General features: G+C 42.4%; 1 protein-coding gene across 5 annotated transcripts in view; it reads right to left on the reverse strand.

The window, feature by feature from the left end:
- The window catches only part of Dlec1 (DLEC1 cilia and flagella associated protein), a 61,159-nt gene that overhangs the window by 35,269 nt on the left and 8,912 nt on the right, over positions 1-16,978 (reverse strand). For 4 of the 5 annotated variants that reach the window (XR_015439511.1, XM_087182066.1, XM_087182067.1 and 1 more), the window contains exons 3-10: positions 16,270-16,380; positions 14,777-14,970; positions 14,366-14,586; positions 13,130-13,208; positions 4,363-4,450; positions 3,588-3,761; positions 2,665-2,801; positions 1,228-1,320 (exon numbers count right to left, since the gene is read on the reverse strand). Coding sequence is in view for 4 of the 5 variants with exons in the window: in XM_087182066.1 (XP_087038192.1) it covers positions 1,228-1,320; positions 2,665-2,801; positions 3,588-3,761; positions 4,363-4,450; positions 13,130-13,208; positions 14,366-14,586; positions 14,777-14,970; positions 16,270-16,380 (1,097 nt within the window). In the remaining variant the exon portion in view is untranslated. Of the gene's footprint in view, positions 1-1,227; positions 1,321-2,664; positions 2,802-3,587; positions 3,762-4,362; positions 4,451-13,129; positions 13,209-14,365; positions 14,587-14,776; positions 14,971-16,269; positions 16,381-16,978 lie in introns of those variants that run through there. The other variant, XM_087182068.1, reaches the window with a different exon arrangement.

Here is a 16,978-nt window from a genome sequence, read left to right on the forward strand (position 1 = left end):
GACATCAGGGGAGACAAATCCTAATTTTTCAAAGCCACCACAAGGCTCTGTCAAGGCCTGGGTGACACTAGAAGAGAGGAAAGTGAGTCTGGGCTGCAGGTGGGCATTGCAGACTCCACTTCCCTCTCAGCACCAGACAAAGACTAACAAAGCTCTACTGTGACCCTGAGTTGGCTCAGTCCCAACCCTGAGAACTAGGTTCTCACTGAGAATTGGGTCAGCATGAGTATGACCTAGAATCACACCCCAGGACTACAGAACAAGACTATATCAGGCACTTGAAACTGGAAAGCAGTGGATGAAAGGATGCCCTCACTTATACCATGACACTGAAGCTCATATAAGGCAGTGGTCCTTACACAGCATCACCTGAGCAGTTGTAAAGTCCTGTTCCCCAGACCAGGGAACTCAGAGCCCAGGGTGGGCACCCAGGCATGAGTGTGTTTCCGTATTTCTCAGGTGATTGGAATGTGCAGCTCAGTTTAAGAGACAGTGGCCTTTGGATCTCATCACTGTCAGAAACCAGACAGTTTTTTACCCCTGAATGCCAGAAGCCTCCTTAGCAGGCTATTGAGGAAGGCTAAGCATGTCTCTACAGCCCCCACATCCAGTGACATGACACCACAGAATCAGACTCCAGGACCAGGGAGACAGGAAAAGTGGCAGTGTGGTCCTCACAGGCACTTCTGGAACCCAGCAAATGTGTGAGCCAAAGCCCAGCTAAAAGGGGCTGGTTAGGAAGGCACAAGTACACAACCATGGGATCAGATCTTGGGGAGCTTCCTTAGAGGTTCAGAATAAGGCTTAAGGAAGGCAGCCTTGTTGACTATATAAACACAACAGTGAGAACAATGCTGCTCTCTTCACCCAGGTACCAGATGGTGCTAGTGGAGTTGAGGAAGGTCCAAGAAATCTGAAAAACTATAGGAAGATCTTAGAGGCAGCTTATGTGTTGGGGAAGCTCACTCCCAAGCTAACAGTATGGACAAGCAACATTCAGCCATCATGATGGAAATGCTAGGTTTGTCTGCATTTGCTTTGTGAGGTCATAAGATAGTCAAATGCGAATGCAAGAATATATCCAGACCCACTGAGGCTGGTATCTGGGATGGGAGTAGGCACTGGGTTATGAAAACACAGAAGCAAATGCTTTCATGTAGCCACTGAGGGCAAAGACATGAGGAATCATAAAAAGGCAAGAATATATGCCAATGTGTAGTCACCTACCTCCAATAATACGGATAACCCAGGAGCCAGCTCAAACACCGAAGGCATGACTGCAAAGGGAGGTTGTCCAATAAAGCCAGTGCTTGCAACAGCCTTAAAGAAAAGCAGAAAATTACACAATGCTATGCAAGAAGGTATAAGATCCAGGGCTCAAATTTAAAACTTCTCTCCTCCAAATATCTGCTTGGCTATTTGAAGGATCGTAAGGATCATCCAATCCCAGGTCAACAAAGAAACTACAGCTCACTCATCTGGCACACATTTACTTGACCTTTACCAGGCACCAGAAGAGTACTGAAGGTTAAGGACAAGTAAGTGACAGAGAACCTGTAAAGCGCTCACTACCTGCAGGAGGTGCAAAGAATACCATTGCCGAGTGCTTGGGACAAAGGCAGGAAGTGTGAGAAGGATTTCCCAAAGCATAACTTCCTTTTCCTCCTCAGCACCCTTGGTCAGTGGTGCTAGTGTATATGTCTGCCTCTATTACCCCTGCACCCCGGCTATAATAAGCTCCTAAGCTCCTGAGTCATGAGGGCAGCTGTCATCTTGTTAGCAGAGCTGCAGCCCCAGCCCTCATATAGGAAGCCACTGAATATTCCAGGGACACAAACCTAGGCCTACAAGACCCTGGCAAGTAACAGGAATGAGTAAAATGAGTTTCTGAGAACACATGGTCCTCTCGATCTATTACATGTCTTCTGGACAAAAGCATTCAGAGGATTTTCCCTACTATAAGAGAAATAACTATATATGCATAATGATCAATGGTGTTGGGCTGGGGCTGCCTGACAGTGATGAAGCCCAGGCAACAGGATGGAGCACATGGGCCCTACCTCCCTGCCCTAGCTGAAAGGGTCACAGCGAGTCCTGGCCCAGGCCTGCATTGCTTCCAATTTTCCAGAGACTGAAAGTGCAGGTGTATATGTGAAATTTCCCCACTTTTAAAGATTGGTTCAAAAATATTTTTAAGGGGCCAGGGATTTAGCTCAGTGCCTGCCTCACAAGCACAAGGTCCTGAGTTCAATCCCCAGTACAAAAAAATAAATAAATAAATAAATAAATAAATGTTTTTAAGCACTGTGCCAAATAAATACCAACAAAATTCAGCCAAAGACCTGCCAATCTGTGGCCTCTGATATAAGCAGACATTTGTAATGATAGTGATGACTGCCCTGCCGGAGTGAATGTTAACCAGGCCTTCCGGGATAAGAGAGGTGCTAAACCTGCCTAGGGTCGTGCAGGTGTTAGTGGCAATAACCACAGGTTTAGTCCTAAACTCCGTATATATTCAACTGAGGCCCGCCAGTTGGATACAGAGTTAAGAACATTCTGCTTTTCGGTGTTTCCAATCAAGGAACTATCTAACATTTCACTCCAAGGGGTTATTTTCTTTGATGGATTTGCTCTTTTTCCAGGTAGCAATGTATGATCACTCACCCTGAAACTTATTGGCGGCCAGCTCTCTTTGGGCATAATGTGGAATTTGCCAGTGCTGAAGCCCACATTTCTGCAGATGAATTTTGTCATCTTTATTCCTCCTATGAGGCAGTAACCACAGTCCAACACCGGTGACACTGCAGCCACAGAAAAGATGTATAAGAAGACAACATGCACTCAGGTTGGGCCCTGCTGTCACTGTTCCCCTGAAGTCCAGCCAACAGTCAGAGCAGCTGTGGAATGACCTAAGGGCCCCAGCTAAGCATCCAGAGCAGACAGGATGAATGGTAACATGCCCTGACCCCTGTACACTTGGGCTCTGCCCAGGCTGTTCCTGGCCCACATGGCAGCAGTGCCCCGGGACTCCATCCATGCCTGGACAGAGCAATGGGAGTCAGTACCCACTGTGGACTCATGTCTCAGCCAAGACCAGCATGGCCCCAAGGGGTGCGACAGAACTGAGGAGGATCAGAGTCCAAACTTCTGTTGTACCACCTGAAGAGGTTCATAACTGAGGGAGCCTAGGCAAAGCAGATTTTCCAAGGGTGCCATCCCCACAGCCACAGAGGCCACATCTACCATGGGCTACTCAGAGAGCCCAGACACGTCTTCCTTGCCTCCTTGTAGCATATTCCACTTAGAGGTGTTCACAAGCCAGCAATGCTTGTGCTGGGGTTAGCTGGGTGCAGCCTCCTCCCCTGCTGAGTCATCCTCCACTGGGAACACCAAATGCAAATAGGAAAAGTAGGACCTGACACTGGAAGAGGGTACAGAAGCAGATAGAAGTTTCCTCCTTACAAACTCGAAGCCCCTGCCCAAGAGGACCAAGCTCTATGCTGCTACCAAGGACCCCCAAGAGGAAGACAGTCTTTATGGGGACTCTCCAACTCTGGATCCCTGAGTATGGTGTGGCACAAACTCACAGGTCAGCACAGGGGGCGGCCTCCGGGCCTGCAGGGGGATCAGGAGCTTGTGGGCTGACTGGGTCTCGACTAAAATGAAGTCATCAAAATCCCCAAGACAGTCAGGAATAAACTGGACAGTGTATTGGCAGGTCATTCCAGGAGCCACCATGCCACCACGTCCTGGGAACATCCCTGCGCATGACAAAAGCAACCGATGAGGATGGGGACCAGTACTCACCACGTTGGGCTCAGCTGCCTCAGAAGGCAAGCACAGCTGGGGCTGACTGTATGAGTCAACGCCTCTGGGCCAAGGTCAGACAAATGGCAGAACCACCAAGTGTGCTGGGGCAAGCTTATAGGGCAGGGACTCCAGGAAAACCATGAGGGCCCAAAGAGGAGTGAGATGGTCCATCTGGAATGGTTAGGTGGAGCCATGGGTGGTCCTGTGGCTTAGAATTTATCTCACGGGAAGCAGAGTCCTTTGAGATTTCTGGGCAGAGGGACAGGGCCAGAGCTGCTCTTGAGACAAACACTGGCAAGTAAGCTGGAAGGCTGGCTGGAGGCTGCCATGGTGAAATGAGAGCTGAAGGGGGAAATGGCAGAACCAGTGCCTAGAGAGAGAAATCAGGAGAGAGGAGCTGTCCAGATGGTGGGATCTCACCAGCAACTGGTGGGGAGAGGAGGCCTGAGCTCAGGACAGGGGCAGAGTCATCAGGGCTTCGTGGGTCCGTAACTGCAGCTAACCCACAACATAGCTCTGAGGCTGTCTAAAAGCATACCTCACTGAACTCACCTAACCCCAGAGCAAAGTACGGAGTAGAAGGCGGGAGGACTCGCAGGTAGCGGCTAGTTGCAGTGGTATTCTGTAGTGTGATCACCATCTGTCCAGAGGGAAAGGTGATTTCTCTTAGCAACATTTAGGGACACAGTGCTGCTGCATGTGATGGTACATGCCTGTAGTCCCAGGACTCGACAGGCTGAGGTAGGAGGATCACCAAAAGTTCGAGGATTACCTGAGCCACACAGTGAGTCCAAGGCCACCCTGAACTATATAGTAAGACCTTGTCTCAGAAAAACAAAGCAAAAAAAACAAAGAAGGGAAAAGAAAAAATACGAGAAAAGGAAAAAATGGAAACAAAGTCTTTGTATATAGGGAAGGGTGGAAGGGTGAAGGGAGGGCTAGGAATAGGGAAAGAATAAGAACCAGGATATATCATGTACAGGTACAAGATCCCAATGATGAATGTAACTGTAAAGGGTACCTAAATTTACCAATAAACTTAATGAAAAAAAAAAAAAGCAAGGACACAGTGCTATGCCTGGCATTTACTTTAAATAATAGGGGAAGGGGGAAAGGGATAAATGAAATAAGCCTGGCCACCTGGTGATAATCATTAAAGCTGTGTGATTAATGATGGGAACATGTGAATTCATGCTATTTTATACTTTTGCTTGTTCAGAGAAGTTTCCAGAGTGAAAACTAAAATACAGGGTAAAAATAAAGGTAGGCACAGATCTGACCTATTATCTCTTCTTTTGTTTAAAATAACTACAGCCCCTAAGTATCTGGAAAGATTGGTTCCAGGACCCCAGCAGATTTCCTAAATCCACCGATGCTCAATTCCCTTACAAAAAATGGCATGGTTCTGGCATATAATCTATGCATATTCTCACATACACTTTAAACGATCTCGAGATTACTTATAATAGCTAATACAATGCAAGTGCTAGAGAAATAGTTATTATGTTCTTTAGGGAACAATGACAAGGAAAAAGTCTGTACATGTTCAGTACAGATGCAGTCATTGTGAGCCTAACCAGTACACCAACAAGACTCCGTGTGAATCATACTCAAAGTGAAATGGTGTTTTATTACGACAGGGCACACTTACACATCCTTCATTCATGAGGATTCAAATAGTGCTCAACACACAGCAGGCTCAAGTTTAGTTTGTTGGAATTTTTTGAATTTTTAAATATTTTCAATTTACTGTTGGTTGTATCCATGGATGTGGAACTTGCAGATAACAGAAGGCTGACCATATAATTTATGTAGCATCTACTCTGTGCCCCATTGGCTCTCAATACCAAGAAAGATGGGAACTGTTTCTGCTTAACAGCTGAAGAGGCTGAAGACCGCGGAAGTCCCTTAGCTGCTGAGCTGAGATTTGAGCCCTGGACATCAGGCTCTAAAGTTCTGCCAACTTCACCTCATTTATGGTCTTCTTCCCCACATATAACTTTGGGTCTTCTTTTCACAGCCCAGACAAAGAGATTATGACCATCTGTGTTATACTTGGGGCTGTTTACCACTCAACCCATCCAGCTCTGACTAAACCCCATCTCTTTTCCCTGACCCAGATAGAAAAACTCCCTAAGGGAAAGGCCTGGAATTAACTTGGAGAGTGCCATTTCATGGTTTTAATGTTCATTTCTCTATTATTAATGATGGTATTCATCTTTTCATATGCACACCCTCATTAATGATGGTATGCTTTTTATTTGCTCTTTGGGTCTTCTATAAGTTGTCTGTTCACATCCTCTTATCATTTGCTACTGTACAGTTGGTCTTCTTATTGTTTTTTAGGAGTTCTTTATATATGCTGTATATTAACTCTTTATAAGGTAGACATTATAAACATCTCCAAGTTTACAAACTTGTATTATCTTTTGGTATACAGTTTCTGAAAATTTTTAATTTGATTTTGTTGGTGCTCAACCAAGGGTCTCATGTATGCTTTGCATACACGCTACCTCTGAGCTATTTCACTCAAGTCATTTCTAAAATTTTTATATAAAATGTGTCAACCATTTATAGTTTGTGTTTCAGTCTTAAAAAATCTTTCCACGCTTCCTATATGTTTTTTCTAACAATGTCATTCTTTTACCTTGAGATCTTTACTGGAAACTATTTGGTTTGGAATATGGAGTAAGGTAGAGATTTTCTATATGGCAAGAGATTAAATTTAATTTTCTATCTTCAGATCTGCACACATGCATGGACCACCCCTAGAAGAGTATATACTGATCCCTCACTAGAGCTAGTTATAGCCACTGTTTTCATCATATTTTGATATATTCCAGGAAGTAGCTCCTCATGTCAGCTTAGGCATGCCTGGCTTCCAGCCACACAAGGAGCCAGGGCTCTATAAGCTTATTAGATGATGTCCCACAAGATTAAATAATCAATTGCACTTAATGGTGGTCAACTCAATAATACCTTCTCATAGGACCTCTCTCTCCTTCCATCCTTTTCCCTCTTGTTTCATTGGAACTGTAAAGGATAGTAAATAATCTTACTACCTCAGGCTCTGCTTTATGAGAAACCTGGACTAATGTAGTCAGTACCAGAAGGGTACTAAACCAGTAGATTCTTGGGATGAAATACTGGAGTTCACTTAATCACCAGTCTGGTGGAAATTAAGAACTCCAGCTGGCAGGAAGTAGGGGTGAGGACCCTGATATGGTGGCATCACAATTATTAATGCCTCCACCTGTGGGCAATTGGACTGAAGTGAAGGTGGACAGTTAGGCAGTGACATGCAGTAACTTGGGTGGCTGCAAGGTCTGAGGGAGTGGTAATTATAAGGAGTGTGGAGGAGCCTGACTGGCTTTCCTTAACAGCCCTGGAAGCTTTGGAGGGGAAAATCACAGGCTAGGGCAGCCAACTGCCTTCTCAACCCTACTTTACCTCCAACCACCCCACCCTCAGTGAAGACATTCCTTGCATTCTTGAGTTACTCATAATGCTGTATGTGTATTTTTTTTAATTCCTGCTTGATTTGGTTTCTTGTTTTTTAACCTATTTCTGCACCTATGTTCTTACGTAAGACTGATTCATGCCTTTTTTTAAATTTAGTGTGAGGGTAATATCCGGAGAATAATGAAAGTGGGTCCCTCTTTTTCTAGTTTCTGAAACAATGTATAAAAAATGAAGATTAGTTTGAATGTGCCGTAGTGTATGCCTGTAAAATTATTCTATGCCTACTCTTTTGGGTTTTGTGGAAAGTTCTTTTCAAAGTTATTTTCATCATAGTTGAGCAGCCTCACAGTTTTAAAAGGCAGAGAGTTGTACAAGGTTTTGAAAACAGAAATCCTTCCGTTTCCCATGGTCTCCACCCTGCAAACCTCCCATTTCCCAAGGACACATTTTCTTCCTTATTTTATTTACTTCCATGTCTCCAAATAGCACATTACTTTTATTTCTTCAGTTTTAGCACTAATTATGGATCAATAATAGGGATAGTCTCTCTTCCCTCACCCATATCCAATTCAACCTCTGATATGCCCTTCCTATCTGCCATATGCCTGGCTAGATCAAGAATTAACATTTACACTACAGTTACTAGGTCACAGTCGAGAAGACAAACCATGATTCCATTCCCTCCCTTGTACAATGTTTGTCTTTCCTGAAGCTAATAATCAACTAATTGCTTTACTTGCTGTGTACTTATCAATAATTCAGTCCTCCACTACTCTACAAATCTCTTCCCCAGACATCCAGATGTATCAAGGAATCTTATCAAGGCCACCTCTATAAATTAACCTCTCCTAGAGGCTTCTGACATCTTACAATCTTGACCAGTTGCCTGCTACACCAGCTAATAAGCTATCAAGTAAGAGAAAGCCTGTAGCAGTTCTAAGACACATCCACAGGTTCTCTGGCACTCCTCCCATATGTCAAAGGTAGATTATGTTTAAGTATCTCCTCCATGAATCTGGACCAAACTTAGTGACTTGCTTAAAACCCACAGCATGCAGAAGCAGCAGTGCTGTGTGGCTGCTAAGGTTAGGTCATAAAAAGTGTTGCATCTTGCTTGGTTAAATTCTCATTTTGAGTTGCCATGTAAAAAGTCTGATTACCCTGAGCCCACCACACTGTAAAGAAGCCCTGGCCGCTTAGAGAAGCTCTGTTCAGGTGCCCCAGCAGACCACCTCTGCATCAACTCCCATGTGAGGGAAAATGCCTCAGCTAATTCCAACTCCCAAACTTTCAAGTCACCCCCAGCACTGACTCCTTCTACGTATATCTCAAACATTGTGGAACAAGTCACTCTGATTGTGCTCTATCTGAATTTCTGACACAGAATCTGTAAGTGTGATAAAATGGTAGCAAAGCTTTGGAAAAACTGGTTTTCCAGCAACAGTAACTGCAAAATCCCTTAACAAGTATTAACCTTGTGATTTCTTTCACTGCTGTCTGCACTGGATCTCTTATTTCCACATTTCATGCCTTCTTCTGTCTTGGTTTTCTCATGTCTACTAGGGGAGAGTTATCTCTGGGAGCTTTTTAAGAAAGTGTTCATGGAACATAAATGTTTAAAGACTGAAAATCTGACATCTTCTAATCTTGGCTGATTGCTTAAACTTTATAGTGTAACTGGTTAATAACTGCTATGTATAAAATTCAACAGACAAAAGGTGCATTTCCAAGAGGCCTCACTAGATGTAATTCAATCTATATAATAAACCACAGCACACCGTATTTTCCAAAAATGGCCACAGCAATATGTCTGGTCCCACATGCTTTTCTAGAGCCTTGTCATGCCAGTCAATAAGGGGTATGTGTGTCCTTACACTCTGCCTCCCCTTTTGGAGAGGCTCCTGCTAGGGAAACCAGTCACTGTATTCAGAGGAAGCCCAAACCAGCCAATGTGGAAAAGCCTTATAGAGAGGCCCACAGGAAAACAGTCTGAGCCGAAAGCTGCCGTCAACCTCAAGGCATGAGAACGAATGAGACTTCAGTTACTTCCACCCTACCCCACACTCATCCTCATCTTCTGTCTGACGCCCCAGGTATTACAGAGTAGAGACAAACTATCCTTGTGGTATCCCTTCCACTCAGCAAGCAGATGGCTATTTGACACTTCTAAGGTTTGGGGTGACTTATTTCATGGCTACAATAACTGGAACATTGAATATATTAAAAGGAACATTGAATGTATTAATGAAAATTGCTATTCAAACCATGTGATAAAGGAGTATTTCAGCTGGGCATGGTGTCCCAACACTCGGGAGGCTGAGGCAGGAGGGTTGCCCTGAGTTCAAGGCCAGCATGGGCTGCACAGTGAGTTTAAGACCAGCCTGAATGACATAGTAAGACTGTCTCCAAAAAAAAAAAGAGCATTTAAAATACTCTTTTTTTTTCCAATCAAGTATTCTTAATCACAAATAATGCTCTTAAGTTTCCGAACATAACACATCATGAATATATGCCTCCCAGTGTACAAATGCTTAGTATCCCGCAACTAGACATCCAGCCGCCCTCGAGAGCTATCCCTGAGGCTCACCAAAATCCCCCCAAAACAGAGACTTCCAGAAAAGCATTTTATTCTGAGATTCTACTGATAACTGTGGGAGAAGAGGGGTACGAGCATGAAATGGGGGAAGGTCTGTAGAATTAGAACTGTAATTAGAGTTATTGTAGGAGCTCATAATTTTATATACATATGTATACATGCACATATACATACATATGGTTAAATCTGTGAAAATGACATTTCTCCCTGCCTCTGTTTGTTGCAAAAATCTGGAAGCAATTATACCCACGTGACAGTGAGCAGACTGAGTGCTTAACTCTTGGTTTCAAAATTCCATTCCCTATTAAAACAAACCAGAGCTTCTGGGAAATTGATTCCAAAACTTGAAGAGAAAACAAGTACATAGGATGAACCTGGGACATTTCATAATGCCAGAGTTGGAGCAAGTTCTAAAACAATGCTAGGTCATATCAAAGAACACAGAGACAACTCCTGAGGCTCCTACTGGGCAAATCTCGGACCCTAGCAGAACCAAAACAAACACTGACAGTGAGTTAAATGCCTCATTTTAGGGTAGACTAACATAATTTCCTTATCTAGAGTGATTTTAAAAAGTACACATGCCCTTGAATACTGAGCAACAAGATGAATTTACACATTTTACAGTACCAAAATCCGTACTTCAAAAAGGATGAAATAATCAATTATTCAAGGAGAAAGAAACAAGTACTTAACCAAAAATGACAAACACATCCTTAAGATGTATTCTCTTGATTAGACCTATACTAACCAAAAAAATTGTGTATAAAATAGGATCCAAATGTTTCTTTTAATATCTATAATTGCCTTGTATATTTTGCCATTCGGAGGTTTAAATGTTGCTATACAGCCCATGTTAAAGTGATATCCAAGAATAATACCGAATTGGACACTAAAGTCTTTATTGTTCAGTCCTCTCCTCAGTATCCTCTGATCTGTGACAGTTCCTTCCTCTCTGACCTTGAGACTTTTTTAAAGTGCTGGCCAGTATTTAATAGTATGTCCTTCAATTCTTATGGTTAAATTGAAGTTATACATTCTTGGGAAGAACACCATAGAGGTGATATGCTCTTCTCACTAGGTTATATTAGGGGATATGCTATTGATGTAACTTATTAGTTGAGACATTAACTTTAATCACTTGGTTAAAGTGTTGTCTGCCAGGGTTCTCTGTTGCACAGTTACTATTTTTCTTTTCATAATTACTAAATATCTGGGGGAAGAGTATGTAATTATCTGTTTCTGCTGAAATTTGTACCCTTAATTTTAGTATCCATTGGAATTTTCTTGCCTGAAGAAATTATTGCTGTGATATTCAATAGTGATTTTTACATTTCTGTTTTCTTTATTAATCAGATTTCTTCTAAAGACGGTCTCTTCTCCCTCACTTACTAGCTTACTCATGCAGTTACTTATATTAATATAGACTCGTGGAAATTTGTGTTATAATCCAATTCCATTATTATTTTGTAGCTTGAGTTATTCCAACTTTGGACACTGGGAACTCTGTCCTTCTGCTACACCCCCTCAACCACCCACCTGTTTCTTTTTTAGGCTTCTTACATTCTGGCACCACAAGATACTGTCAAATTCAAAGTGTTTTATTTAATGTTCAGGATACAGAACTGACACATATGTCTGCTTTTGCCAGCAATGATTGAGAAGTTTAAATATTAGGGATATGCATGCACTCCCTACACTGTGAAGCACAATCCACATGTGTGTGAGGACACTGTTATTAGACCCAGCTGCCACTGCAGCTGGTGAGTGGAGCTGGCAACTGCTAAGCTTAATCTTCACCTGATTCCCCAGAAGGGTGGGAAGCCAGCATTCAGAAAAGGGCTGGGAAAAGCAATAAGGAAATCTCTCTCGGAGAAACCTCTGGATATACTGTGAAGGGGCAGAGAAGAGTAAGGAGAGGTGATACAGATATATGATTATGGCTCCAAAGGGAGAAAAAAATGGTAGAATTGAAATGATAAACTATTATGTAAGGAAAGTATAAGGAAAAGGAAATAGGAAGAAAAATTTGAGGGAAGGCTTTTTAAAATAGAAAATCACAGCTAATAAATGTAGATGGAATAACAATACTAGAAATCCCATTTTGTAACTTCTAATTTAAAAAAAAATGGTTGAAGGCAACAGTTATCTAAGCCTGCTAACAATTAAATGAAAGGTTGATAAGAACTTTATAAAGGATGAGTCAGGCTAACAACACCTGCAACCATTCATTACTGGTACTAGGAAGCCCGGTTATGCTTCCTCCTGATGTAATGCAGTAAGAAATAATCAGCACCACTGGAGATTTAGCTCATTGGTGCCACCACCTGCCTCACAAGCACAAGCTCCTGAGTTCAATCCCCAGTACCAAAAAACAAAAGAAAGAAAAGAAAAGAAAAGAAATAAAGAGCACCACCAAGAAGTACCTCTGACAAAAAGAAAAATCATGAAGCCCAGTGCAGAGGTGCACACCTAGAGTCCCAGCTACTCGAGAGACACAGGCAGGAGGATTGCTTGAGCCCAGAAGTTAAGTCCAGCCTGAGCAACCCAAAGAAAAGGAAAGAAGGAAGGAGGAAGGGAAGAGGAAAGGAGAAAAAGAATTGAAACTGAATCTAACCAAACCTCTCCGTCTAATTACCAGTTTACAGATGATGTGGAGAATAAAGGGATGAGTTTAATGTCACCACAATAAGGCAATTAGCCAAATCCAGGATGAAGAAGTTACAGTTTCTTCAACAAATAAGTGGCATTTTTAAAAAGCAGAGTATAAGGGAGGAACTGTTCTCAACTAAGGGAGATTAAAGAGTTATTTTTAGTCAAATGCAATGTTTAGATTCTGATTCACAGAAAGCAACTGACTTATTAATCAAATGGAGGAAGATCAAACTTGATTACATATTAGTTGATATTAATGAATCATTGCTCATATCCCTGAATGTGAATATAGCATTAAGGTTGTTTTTAAAAAGTCCTTAACTATTAGAGAGGCTTACACAAGTAATAACTGAAGAATGCCATGCATGTAGTTTCCCTTCCAAGCATCTGAATGGCCACAGGGCCACAGACATGAAGAAGTTGTAGGGGTGGTCACAGGTGAAACCAGATCTCCAAACTGTAGGATTCTGCTGAGGCTGGGTGATGGGCCCATGAGAGCAGATTGCCTTCTTTGCCCTAGCTTTGTATATGGCTCAAAATTAATAAAGATTTTTTTTTAATAAAAAAGGAAATGGGGTAAGATCTTCAATGAATCAAGATTTCTACCTCATAAACGGGTCCAATTTCATAATCTGTGAAAAATACAGTTGATGGCTTGGCTAGGAACACTGGAGTATTTGCACAACTATGGGAAGAAAGAGGGAAGAAAAAGTTTTAGCTACACAAGTACTGCATAGTGATTGAATAATGCAAAACTAAATACACCCAAGCCATCAAAGATACCCACAATATGGCATTCATGGAGCTTTTTCACTGTTTTTGTTTAAGCAGATTACAAAATAAACCATGATCCAATCTTCATGAAATCATGTGTAGCTATGTATAAAATTTTCAATATACATAGGAAAAACTCTGGAAGCTTAAACACAAATATGTTAAGTGCATTTGCATACAATTTTTATTTTCAAATATTAGTCTTTTCTTTATAAAAAGATATCAAATGTCTAATAAAGAAGCATTGGGCCAGGATTTAGCTCAGTGGTTTCGCCGCCTGCTGTGCAAGCGCAAGGACCCGAGTTTGATCCCTGGTACCAAAAAAAAAAAAAAAAGAATCATTGACAGTCCATTAAAATTACAAATCCATGAAGGAACTCATTTTCTTTATCAGGACAATTACTGAAATATAGCCAAAGGCACTCTGTTTTTTAAAAAAAATCACAATTTACACTAATTATTTGTAGCTAATCAAATTTTAAACATTGCTATTACCCAAGACATATGAATCCCATGGAAGCAGTGTGTGATATAACCGAGTACCCCATAAGAGACTCCGCTATTTGACCCAGGCTATTCAAATGTCAAAACAAAAAAAGGGCCAATACCAACCCCTAGTTTTCTTTTCTCCTATTTCTGACCTTAAAAGGTCAGAAAACCATAAGCCCAGGACCCTGGGAAATATTTAAAGGCCACATCTGTAGGTGACCCTGAAGACCTAGTCTGATACTGCTACCCTCCCCCCTCACCACCACCAGAAAGTCCAGGAGCCTTAGTGCACATGGTGGCACACACCTGTAATTCCAGCACTCTGGGAGGCTGAGCCAGGAGGGTCACAAGTTCAAGCCCAACCTGGACAATTTAGCGACTTAAAGAGATCCTGTCTCAAAATGAAAAAGAAGTGGGGGGCTGAATGTAACTCACTGTGAAGGCCCTGGGTTAAATCCCCAGAACTACAAAAGGAAAAATAAGTCTAAGAGCCTCCATAGCCAGAGCAGGCTCAGGACATACTGGGTTTTACCTTAAAGGGTCAGATTTTCTGAGAGTATAAGTCATAGAAAGGCATACCTCTGTTCTGGCTCTCCATTTGAAAATTTTCCTATCAGTGCTGGCTTTTTTGGAGGAAAAATAAGAGACCTGCCTCCATGTGGAGTGTTAGGAGGAAAAAACCGGGGGTTTTTTAGGAAGTGGCTGCGACTCTCCATCCCAGCAAGCTGAAGTCGCTCCAGTTCTCTCTGCGGCACTCGTAAGTGCTTCATCCATTTTTTATTCTTTGGTGGACTTGCTTTCTTTGAAACACACAAAAGCATAATTAATGACATGCGAGGGACTGGTGTTTTGACATCTTAGCAAAGTGTCTGACCCACAGACGGCCAATGCAAACTATTTTGCTGGATGTTCTTCACAACTTTTTGAGTCATCCAAATTCCCCCTCCCCAGTGCTCACACACAGTGCTGTGCACAGCCTTCAAAACCAACCTTGGCGGTTTCTTTGGTCTTTTGTTTAGCCTCAGGAGTTGAGTCCCATGTCAGGCTGTCCACAGTATAGTCGAACTCATCTGCAAATGCAGGAAGCTTCTCTCTGCAGGACACTGGAAGCTTCTTGTCTGCCTTTGGGATGGAATGCTTCTCATAACTGAATGTCAGCTCTGAACATCCAGGGTGGAAGGCACCTATGGCACCAAGGAAACAAACTGAGTTGCAGTAACAAGGGTAGGAAGTGAACCAAATAAAACCACCAAAGCTATGGTCAAATTGATATTTCAACCTAAAAGTTCACAATTTACTACACCAGATATAATTGCTCTTCACCATATGAATTACTCCTGGAACTTAATCCATGCATTTGAGACCTGGGACTAAAGGGTTAAAATATCTTTCAATTTCCTAACACAGGCAAAGAACATGAATTGACCATTTTCAAACACACATGTACACACATCCCAGATGTGAACATCCTTCATAAAAATCTTACATGAGGAATTAATATCTATATTAGCTTTTTACACCCATAAGAACATCCCCTAAAGGCTAACTGAGAACAATCATCGCTAGCAAGAATGCAATGACACTGGTACCCAAACACACATTTTTAGCACAATGCGTAGAAAGTCCTCAGTACCTGTTGGGTCCATCTTCATTTACTTGCATTAGATAGTCAGCGTCCATCTAACTATAAAATGCTAAGTGGCTTAGTATCCCAAGAGACTTGATTCTCCTGTCACTTCCTTCACTCTTTTCTCAATTATCTGGGTCCCATCTTTTTACCCCACATGCCTTCTAAGCTCCAAAGTGCCAGAGATTATCACATAGTACCACTGAGTGGGGCTGTTTGTCTTTCGAGCCCGGCATCACTAGACAACCTCGATGCTTTACCACAGGACGCCTGGTGACTTTTCCCCAACCACACAGTAACTCTTCCAAAATCTGTCTTCTTGTTTAAGCCCATCAAACAGCCTCCCACCTTACTCATTCTCAGACTATCCTGCCTTGCTGATTACAGGAAACTGGCCTAATAACACGCACACATGCACACACGCACGCACCTTTTCTACTTGCCAACCCATCCTTCCCTCCATTCTCAATGGCAGAAAAGCTGCTCTTTTCCTGTATGGATAAGACCCTGTCCATGTTCTGCCTCCACCCTTTACTCTTTTATTTCTTCACTCCCTTCCCCCTCTTGGTTCATTCAACTACATCTGAACTTTTGCAGACCTCTGGGTGTTGGGCAGCTAACAAGAGCACCATATTCCACATGCAAGAGTTGGAATTTCTATCTTGATGGTGTGAAGAAAGTTAGTAAGGAACTGGCACACTCAGATGTGACCCTCCCAATCGTCACTATAAAAATTAAAGAAAAGGAGGGAAAACTCTAAGAACAAGGAAATGGCCGTAAAGCTGGCTGATGTGGCCCTGCTACTATATAATTTCTGTGGCATGATCTCTGAGGCTCTGAGGGTAAGACACATTACCTTTGGGTGCAGAGAAAAATGGCACTGTATTGCTGTAGTAATCTTCTGGGCAGATCAAATGATGCTTCTGTAGCAATTCGCTGTCAACACACCACCTGAAGACAGTCTTCACTACACAGAGGAGAACAAGGACAAAAGCATTTCAAGCCAGATTGAGGTGGAAGAAGCTGCACCTAAACTTTCTTCATCCTCCAATCCTAAACAATTGAAGGAAATTCCTTCTCAGAACCCTGTGGTAGTGCTGAGGTTTAAGGAATTAAACAGTATTTATCCACCACTTAAAAGAGTCTAACCACTGGGCTGTGTTTGGGTATTACTTCAGCTAAAATACTCTTATGCACAGGAAGATCTATAAAAAATAAAATTAACAGACATAAGGTAGCTGGAATAAATGACCCCAATTCTTCACCTTCCCTGTACACACGTCCTTGAAATATGACTTTGCAGTCCACCTTACTAGAGACAGAGTACACATCTTCACCCTTGTCTTTGACCAGTGAGATGTCAGCAGGATTTGAAATGTGCTTACACAGTGACCATTCCCTCTTGTACTTTGGCCATCATCAGAGAAGAGCTTCCTTTCCCCTTCATCTTGGACACTGGCATATATCCATGGGGAACAGAGTTGAGCCCAAACTATAGCCATAAGCCAAGCTCAGCAGGACCTACAGCTTGAAGCCAGCCCAGCCAACCAAGCTCAGCTAAATCA

This window comes from Heterocephalus glaber, unplaced genomic scaffold, assembly GCF_053883595.1.
Source record: "Heterocephalus glaber isolate CG9 unplaced genomic scaffold, H.glaber_assembly_v1.0 deba00001472, whole genome shotgun sequence".
NCBI lineage: Eukaryota > Metazoa > Chordata > Mammalia > Rodentia > Bathyergidae > Heterocephalus > Heterocephalus glaber.